Source organism: Primulina eburnea, chromosome 5, assembly GCF_022965805.1.
Source record: "Primulina eburnea isolate SZY01 chromosome 5, ASM2296580v1, whole genome shotgun sequence".
NCBI lineage: Eukaryota > Viridiplantae > Streptophyta > Magnoliopsida > Lamiales > Gesneriaceae > Primulina > Primulina eburnea.
The window spans coordinates 10,074,807-10,084,596 of NC_133105.1; the positions used below are offsets into that span (position 1 = coordinate 10,074,807).

General features: G+C 35.3%; 1 protein-coding gene across 2 annotated transcripts; it reads left to right on the top strand.

Annotated features, from left to right (window-relative positions):
* The first annotated feature begins 2,583 nt into the window (after positions 1–2,583).
* On the top strand, positions 2,584–9,001 carry LOC140832970 (sodium/hydrogen exchanger 1). Of its 2 annotated transcripts, none has more exons than XM_073197307.1 (15): positions 2,584–2,951; positions 3,421–3,723; positions 3,826–3,944; positions 5,024–5,121; positions 5,307–5,363; positions 5,466–5,512; positions 5,591–5,785; positions 5,886–5,932; positions 6,437–6,503; positions 6,625–6,725; positions 6,846–6,947; positions 7,093–7,231; positions 7,318–7,380; positions 7,631–7,714; positions 8,391–9,001. In XM_073197307.1, exons 2-15 carry the CDS (start codon positions 3,550–3,552, stop codon positions 8,742–8,744), a joined length of 1,647 nt encoding a protein of 548 aa, XP_073053408.1. In that variant the 5' UTR covers positions 2,584–2,951; positions 3,421–3,549; the 3' UTR covers positions 8,745–9,001. The 2 variants fall into 2 exon arrangements, with proteins under 2 accessions (XP_073053408.1, XP_073053407.1); XM_073197306.1 differs by having other exon boundaries at positions 2,584–2,882.
* The last annotated feature ends 789 nt before the right edge of the window (positions 9,002–9,790 follow it).

Consider the following 9,790-nt stretch of genomic DNA (forward strand, 5'->3'; position numbering starts at 1 on the left):
ACAACCACGTATCAACACCAGTATACAAATTCCAATAAAAATTCAACAAAGAATAACATCATAAGTCTGCATATCTGACAACACAAACAATATCGTAATTTCATGAGATACAATAAAATCTAAAGATTCATTCATAATGCAAGCTAATTTATGTCTTCGAGCAATCTTCATAAAAAAGGGCCACCATGTTGGGTCAATTTATGAATGACTTAGTTGCCTTCACAAACAAGTTTTCATATATAGTATCATCCACTATAATATTTTGTAGTGTACAACTCACTCACTGTATTTCCAAAGAGAACACACACTCTCTTAATACAGGAGAACAAAACACCTCACAAATATTATAGAACTAAGCACTCGAATGCTTATAAGATGAGAGAAAACTCAAAGAAGAGATGATTTCAGAATGAAGTGGGAGCTCTATTTATAGAGCCTCCTGTCATTGTGAACACGCGTTTTATACGCGTAAAACAATTCCTCTTCAAATTTGCCTGCAGCCAACCCACGTTTTTAATACATGTATTGACCGGTCCCATTTGAAAACTCTTGTGCATACCGACATCCAGTACAATTCTCAATAAAATCTTTGACTACACGCCAATCTGACCTGAAGCGATTAAATTTCTGACTCATTTGTTCCCGAGTCTACCCAAATTCTGCTTTGAAATTGAATTCCTGACATATTTTTGTCCATGACGCACCAAAATTGTTATTTCTCATCTTATCTCTTATTTCGTATTCTAGCAATGTGTCAATAAACATCTTAACATCTTTCGTACACCAATAGATTCGAGAGGAACCGTGTTTGCCACTTGTTTGTTCACATTCTCCCTCGTTAAAAATGTTATGTACTTGTGTAGCTCTTGGCTATTTCTTATACAAATTCTTCAGCTATTTCATCGAGCCTCCAACAATCTTTAATTAAATTCTAGGGAAAATGCAACAATCTTCTCCATCCAAATGCAAAAATGAACCAGCATAAATTTTTAGTTCAATTACTCAAAAACTATCTATGACCACCAAGCACATTTACACAAACTTTCTCAGAAGTTCGATTGACATTAGAGACAGAGCACCTAAATTGTGCAAGATATGGAAATCAAAACAGAAATTTGCAAAACAGAGTCGTCATTCTAACAGTATATAGAGCTCCAATGATACAAAAATGTGTCCTCGAGAAAATCACATTAGCATCTGATAAAAAACAGTGCAGATGGAATGGTAAAACAATCAAAAACAAACATGAAAATTGGAAAAATAATACGATAGTAACTTATAAGAAATGGATCAAAAAAAAAAAAAAAAAAACATGACTGCATATCAAAAGAAGAGACGAGGTTTATACTCTGCGTGAGTGGAAATGCAATCAAATAGTTCATAGCCTCGCATTCAAAACTGCAAAACCTCCGCAATGACATCAGATGAATTGTAATAAGTACCACCATATTCATGGTGAAGAGCTCTCAAAATCTGGAAAAGAAGGAAAATCCAATCAGATGCTTTGCAAATTCTTAAGCTTTGGTTCAAGAATGAAGTAATGAGGATAAAAAATATGGCTGAATTCATACAAGTGGAACAACTCTTTTGCCAACACTGAAACGTAGGATTCAAATATGTTTAGACAGAATACATTCAAAAAATAAACAAAAAAAATCAAATCGTGCGATTTTTACGTGGATTTACGAACAAGGAAGAAAACAGAAAATCAAATTCTTAATTTCCACATATACCTATAACTTGTATACATCAAAATCCACGAATTACGACGCCGAATTTGGAGTAAAATTGCATTGGCTATGGCTCTTCTCGGACTAAAATTTTTAACTCTAGAATTTTTTAATATTTTAAATTATCAACCCGAGCTAATATCATATTGTTCTAAAATTATACAAAATTTACATATAATTTTTTTTTAAAAGATTGAACCACCCTTGCTAAAGCTTGGATATACATGCATGTGACTCTGCCACTGCTCGCAAGGACTCTCTCGCGTACTTTAACCAGCTAGAGAGAATGTCCTATTTACCATATGATCCGATCCATGACCCATTTGACTCGAGTTTTTTTCTCAAAAAACATCACAGTACCTAACAATTATTCTTCAAAAACTATACTTTAATATCACTTTTTCAATAATTTATAAAAAATATTTTATAACCATCTTATCCAAACATTTTTTTAATAATTTTTTTGACCTGTAAACCACTATTTTTTTAAAGTTGTTGTCTAAACCGAACCTAATCACTTTTTTTTTAATCAACCATTCAAATATCAATTTAATCATTTCATAATTTGTCAAATTTCACTTTAGTCCATCGATAATAATAAAAAAAACTATACACATACATAACGTGTATTGAGTAACTAAGATATATATATATATATATATATATATGTATGTATATATATATATATATATATATATGTATGTATAAAGAGACATATATAGTATATAACGTGCATCATATACAATGACGTGCCTCGACAAGCTCAGTTATGTGCTAAATGACAACCAAACCGAGCTTGTAATAATCAGTTTAACTCATACGCTGTAGTAATTCGTTATTCAAAGAAGTTTCTCGCACAGGTGTAAATTTCATTCGCGGACCCTCCATTTCCTGTCCGTTTCCCACTCTTTCGCTCTCTAGAATTTTCATCTCACTTGCGGGATACTTACGTGACTACAGGAGAAGATATCTGTGGTTGGGGATACTTTGACCCGTGATATTTATTGGGTTTTTTAATAGGATTCTGTTTCTGTCTACAATAACTGTTGCGAGTTATGATGCCTTGAGCAAAGTTGCCGATTCACTTGGATTCGTGAGTTTAGGGAAAAAGAGCGCTGGAAAAGCGATTCTTTCGTTTTTTTCCTTCTTCTGGTAATTGAAGCTTGATTTTCTGAATTTTGTGAAGCGAGATCTACTTGGGCTTTGTGGGTCCAATTTATTGTTAAGTTTGCTCAATTCTTTATGAAGTGTGATGCACTAGGTTATTTGTGTGTTGTGGTGCTTGTGTATGCTGGCATGTAGTTTGCCGGATCTTTTGGTTCGTACATATGTTTTGGTTGCTGATTGAGCTTTTTGTGGTGCATGGATAGATAGCTGTTCATACGAGTGTTAGCATGAACTTTCATCAACGAACCGATTTGCTGAATGGAAGTGATCATGTTTGTTGTGGTGCCCTTTGGCCCTCTATTCAAGATATGCTAGTGCATAGTGGATCTATCTTAAGAAAAAAGTATTCATCTTTATCACTGTTTTGATCTACCTAAGGCACATTATTTTATTTTATTTTTGACTGTGTATGCAGGCGGGGGTGTTTTGTGTGTGTGTCATTTTACTCATACCTGCTGTTTTGGTGAGATTGGAGTTTTTATTTTTCGACCTACTGCTAGAATAATTACCTTTTCTTATGCAGGGACAAAGATAATTGTTACTGGAGAGCCGATTTGAGTTCAGTTTTTGTCAGCATAGGCTCAGAATCGACATCTTTAACAATTTGGCTGAGATTTGCGCTGTACTCTGTTGAATTGGAATATCGGATGAAATGGGGCATGACTTTGGAATTATGCTGTCTACAGTGAATAATTTGTCAACCTCTGATCATGCTTCAGTGATCTCGATTACCTTGTTTGTGACACTCCTGTGTGGATGTATTGTGATCGGGCATTTATTGGAGGAGAATCGTTGGATGAATGAATCTATCACTACCCTTATAATTGTGAGTATATGTGTGTTTTCTGGCGCACATCAGTGACTTGGGTTGTGTTTATATTTGTGTGCTTTGTGTTTTTTTAAGTATCTGAGTTAATTTTATTTATAGGGTCTGTGCACTGGAGTTGTAATTCTACTCATAAGTGGAGGGACAAGCTCAAGGCTTTTGGTGTTCAGTGAGGATCTTTTCTTCATTTATCTGCTTCCGCCAATTATTTTTAATGCAGGGTAAGTCTTGTATTTGCAAAACTATACACTTGTCGAAGCTTGATTTTATCTTTTGGGCTGGGCTTGGGAGGGTTGAAATGAGCTGGTCATGAAAGGAATCTGTTGAATGAGTTGAATTGGGTGGATAAGAAATTTTTCAGGTCAACCTGTTTGTGTTGCTACGTATATTGTCTTACTTTTCCTTTCCCATCAACCACACCACACTATGTGGCGTGGTCTGTGAGTGACCTTGGGATGATGAGACATCCGAGAGGTTGTGAGCTTAGCAAGTGACTGATTGTGTTTCTGTATCTACCCATGTTTGGGCAGTCCTGGCAGTTTCATGTGTTTTCGACCATTTTGTCGTCTCCACGTAGTTTTGGAAGAACAATATTGTCGTGGCTGACGTTGCGGCGATTTCAATCAGAAACTATGTATTTTCTCAAACATTGATGTCCTTTTCTAGTATAAAACATTACTAGCATAATGATGCATAAGATGGTAGGTTCTGTCAAAGCTGACCCAGGAACCGGGAGAGTGAGGTGGTGTGGGAGTGGCGTTTTGATGTATTTTGAAGGGCAAGGTTTAAGTTTAAGAAAGTGTAAATTTTTTAATTTTTTTTATCATGGCTAATTATGTTAGCAAGTTTACCTTGGATTTATTTCACTTTTATGGGCATATTGTTTACCTCTTTTCTGAATATTTTAGGTTAGTTTTCTTCTTTTTTAAACCTTTTAGGTTCGTACTATAGAAACAGTTGCCATGACTGGGCATGTACTGCCAGTCCTCTGGTTGACACATCGGATGAACCAATTCTAATGTATATCTCTCCTTGAAGGCCTGCTTTCCAACTGTTGCACAAAAGGGTAGCACAGGTTCTGTAGCTTTCCAACTTTGTTCCTTTTACAGAGTTGGAGAAAATGCTAGGTCCTATTAAGAATTTTTTTTTATTACAATCGTTGCTTGTATTTCACGTACACCTTGTTTGGGGTCAACTTCTTTTATCATTTCTTTCATTGACGTGAGAGTCCTCGACTCAGTTTTCTTCAACCTTTTATTTCATAACAATAATGTTAACTCACAAGTCTGTTTCTGATCAGGTTCCAGGTTAAAAAGAAACAATTCTTTCGCAATTTCATGACTATTATGCTGTTTGGAGCACTTGGTACCTTGATCTCCTTCATCATCATATCTTTGGGTATGGCCTCCTACTTTTTTGTGCCATGGTAGAATTATTCTTTTCCTCTCAGTTTTAATTGCCATAAGTTTTAAACCCATTTGAGCCATCTCATGCTTGCTCTTCCAACAAGACTAATCTTCTTGTTTGTTTCTTGTGAAGAATTTCGTAGTACGGTAACTTACATCAGTTATATCTTGTGATAGGTGCTATTGCTATCTTCCAGAAAATGGATATTGGGCTAGGAATGGGAGATTATCTTGGTGCACTCTCACTCTATCTCTCTTTCTCTACCCTTCCACGTGTGTGCATGTAGCTGCAGCGTGATTTTATATATCTGTACTAATTGTTTTAGTTCTTTTCAGCAATTGGAGCGATATTTGCTGCCACAGATTCGGTTTGTACATTGCAGGTACATTTTGCGTTTTATTGCTATTGGAGTCTGCCTTGATAACATCCTCACATTGTGACACTTTATCCGACGTTGCAGGTTCTAAATCAGGACGAGACGCCATTGCTGTACAGTTTAGTATTTGGAGAAGGTGTTGTAAATGACGCAACTTCTGTGGTGCTTTTCAATGCAGTCCAGAACTTTGACCTATCTCATATCAGTGGTATTGAAGCTTTGAATCTGATTGGAAACTTTTTTTACTTGTTTATCACAAGCACTCTATTGGGTGTTGCCGTGAGTCCTTCTTCTCTCTTGCTCTCTTTTTGTGGATGCTGGCCCATTTAAATTTCTGATTAAGTTCATTTATGTGGTTTTGACAATGATTTGGCTGCAGGTTGGACTGCTTAGCGCCTACGTCATAAAGAAGCTTTATTTTGGAAGGTTTGCCACGGTTTCCATGAATTTGATTTCTTGTATCAAATCTTTACTTCAATTTGAAATATCGTATTCTAAAGTTTTTGAAGAATTTCTGGCCACAATTGTTTGGTTGGGCTCTTGAGTGAAAGTCAAGTCACAAGTGCCCAGTCATTGTTTGGACATAATGTTTCTCAAAAATTAGAATTCTGGTCACTTTTTGAAACTTTCTATCTTATATTATTTCACATTTTAGATCTAGATCACCTATTTCCAACATGATAGTTATATAATTAATCTGTTTTCTACATTTTCTTATCAATCTTACACTATTCCTCTGTTTTTCACAAAGTTGTTAGATTCTATTTCTTTCTACATATGGCAGCAACGCTTAAAATTTATAGCCAAATGCTATCTCAATAGTATTTTCAAAGATACTACAAAGCTCTTATCAGATTTTTAGAGTTTTATTATGAGATGAAGTCGAATGTGGTCTGTCAATCGTGTCACTGATTCTTTGATTAACTATAGGCATTCCACGGATCGTGAGGTTGCTGTAATGATGCTCATGGCCTACGTTTCATACATGCTGGCTGAGGTAAGTTTCTGGACAATTTGCGTAGCTTTCTGAAAGTGGAATTTTTTTGTGATTCATCTCACGTATTAGACCCTTGAATTGTGAGGCATAATTTCTTTATAGTCCTGACCTGTCTTTTCAGTTATTCTATTTGAGCGGAATCCTCACCGTGTTCTTCTGTGGTATTGTGATGTCACATTACACCTGGCATAATGTCACAGAGAATTCAAGAGTAACCACCAAGTAAGATATTTGAGTATTGTTTACTATGCTATTCGACAAGTTGCGTTTGTTGCTCTTTTTTCCCTGGTTAATTATTTACCAATTCTCATTAATTGATATATATCTGCAACTATAATATAGGCACACCTTTGCCACTTTGTCCTTCCTTGCTGAGGTATTCATATTTCTCTATGTTGGTATGGATGCCCTGGACATTGAGAAGTGGAACGCTGTATCTGACAGGTATGACGTTTGCTTATGTCAGTTAAGTGTAGACACATGCATGCGTGGCGAAATATTAGTTGCCGTGGGATTTTCAAGAGCCATGCTATTGAAATTTGAATACCATGTGCTATCCTCTTATTTTATTGCATTTTTTTCATTTCAGCCCCAAAACATCAGTTTCTGTCAGTGCAACTCTGCTGGGATTGACGATGGTGGGAAGAGCGGCTTTTGTTTTCCCTCTGTCGTTCCTGTCTAACTTGACCAAGAAGTCTCCATCTGAGAAAATCGGGTTTAAGCAGCAAGTATGAGCTCAAGAATTTTTGTTTCAAGAGTACGTTACATTCATTTACTTTGCCTATTCAATCATTTTTCCAACTGTGAATTGTAGATTACGATCTGGTGGGCTGGTCTTATGCGCGGTGCTGTTTCAATGGCCCTTGCTTACAACCAGGTAAACTATCAGCTGTGTCTGCTACAATGAAGATTCTTAGGCTGTTTCTGTTGCTCAACACTTCACAAAACTCGATATGCTTTGAAATATTAAATATATATCAAGTGATTCACTGATATTCCAACACCACATTTCATAGTTATACACAGTTCGTCAGGGACGAATACTGCTTTTCTATTACACTTTTCACTGAGTTAAAGAAAAGCTCAGGGGTTTTATAATGCCTTACTCGTTAGTTCCATTCATGCAGTTTACCAGGGACGGTCACACCCAGTTACGTGGGAATGCGATCTTGATTACCAGTACCATTACAGTTGTGCTGTTCAGCACTGTGGTAAGACATCTTTTGCTTCTATGGACCAGCACATTAGAGTCTATATCAATAATACCATTGATGATTTTGTCTATCCTGCAAACTCGTTTAACTTCATCTTGTCCGATATACCTTCCCCCACAGTTTGTTGAAAGATATTCACAAACTAGTGGCAGATTCCGCAAGAGGAAACAAGTGCACCGCACCCCCATCCACTCCCAAAATATTAAATTATAAACTATTGTTGGGTCAAATTTTGTGAGATTTAATTTTTGTAAAAAATGATTCCTAACATTTATAAAAAAAGTTTGGGTAAGTTCAAAATGCACAATATGCAAAATCATATTTATTTAATTAAATTGGTCTTAGATCCTACCTAATGTTCGACCAACCAGTGCATGCATATCTCGGTTATTTTCCCAAGTTTATATTCCTCAGCTCTTTGGCTTACTCGCGTGGAATGGTGTTTGAGCGTACAATTTTTGTTTCAACAGTCTTTCATGAGCTCGAGCTGTTGAAAAAGGGGTTTGTGACACCCATTAAATGAGACACTGTAGCCAAAATACTGCTAATCACCGCCCCTCTATATTTTGAATTTTCCGTTGCCCTAAAATATTATGTTGATTTTTTATTTAGTTTTTGAATTCCGTTGTATCAAAATTGGATTCCGCTAACATATTCTCCATGTCTATTCCAGGTGTTTGGCTTGATGACGAAGCCTTTGGTTAAATTCTTGATGCCCCCATCGAAACCAATAAGCAGAAGCATCTCATCTCAGCAATCCTTCACTCTACCGCTTCTCATCCAGGATTCTATAACCGACCTGTTTGTTGTAAATGGACAGACTTCAGAAGGTGGCCAGAATATAGCCCGCCCAAGTAGCTTACGGATGCTCTTAACAAGACCGACTCATACTGTCCACTATTATTGGAGAAAATTCGATGATGCTTTCATGCGTCCTGTTTTTGGTGGGCGTGGTTTTGTTCCTTTTGTTCCGGCCTCACCACTAGATCGAAGCATACATGATTTACATGAAGATAGTAAGTACTAATGATACTCAAATAGTATGTGCGCCTCATAGTTTTGTATGGCATAGTATCAGGTTTGAGCTATTGTTTTCATCAACTTTTTCGGGCTTTTTTGATTATATGCGATGGTTGTGGTGTATAGATCCTGATTAATCGTTGTGGCTGCGGCCAAACAGATGTTGCGTGAAGCTTGTCTGCATGCTGTTCACTCCTTAAACGTAAAAAAAAAAAAAAAATTCAGTGTAGTCATAATGTAAATGTTTGTCTTTGGTTTGGGAGAGATCTATGGTTCAGACATATTTGCATTAAGGAAGTGAATTCAAGTTTTTATTTATTTATTTATTTATAAAGAATAAAATTGTTTCTAGAGAGTACATTTTGATAATATTCGACGCAATCAAATGAAATCCAAATGACAGAATTACCCACCCTTCGTGCAGTACATAGATATTTACAACATTGTGGTTTTTGATGTTTTTTTTTTTTTTGTTAAAAAAGAGAATATTAATTATGAAAAATTATAATTTTAGTAATGGAAGTTGATTTGAGTTTTAGTTTTATAAATTGTCAAAATTTGATTTTCATATAATAACTTAAATTATTTTTTTGGTTTTGTTCTTTTTTTTACCCGAAACGATTAAATTCATCGAATATGATTTATTTGATATTGATTTTCTATTACGTGACATATTTGACAAGAGTTAAGCTCATCTTACTTAAATTAAAATTCATCTTATAAAAAAAAACAAAAATAAAGCAAAACAACTTTCAATATTTCAAATTGAGTGGAAACAAATTTGTTGTTTTCCATTATTTTTGTTTATGTATATTTAATGTGTGTGATATAAGTTTTATTCTTGTCACACGTGCCAAATATGATAATATTATTGTCAAATAAGCAATATCAGGTGGAATTAGTAGTTTTGGGGAAAAAAAAGCTAAAATCCAAATTACTAGGTGAAAATCAAATTTTAACGAGTTAAATGACTAAAATTCAAATAAGTCAACTTACATGAATAAAATTGAAAATTCCCTTCACTAAAAAACATTAGTTTTGTAATATAAATAT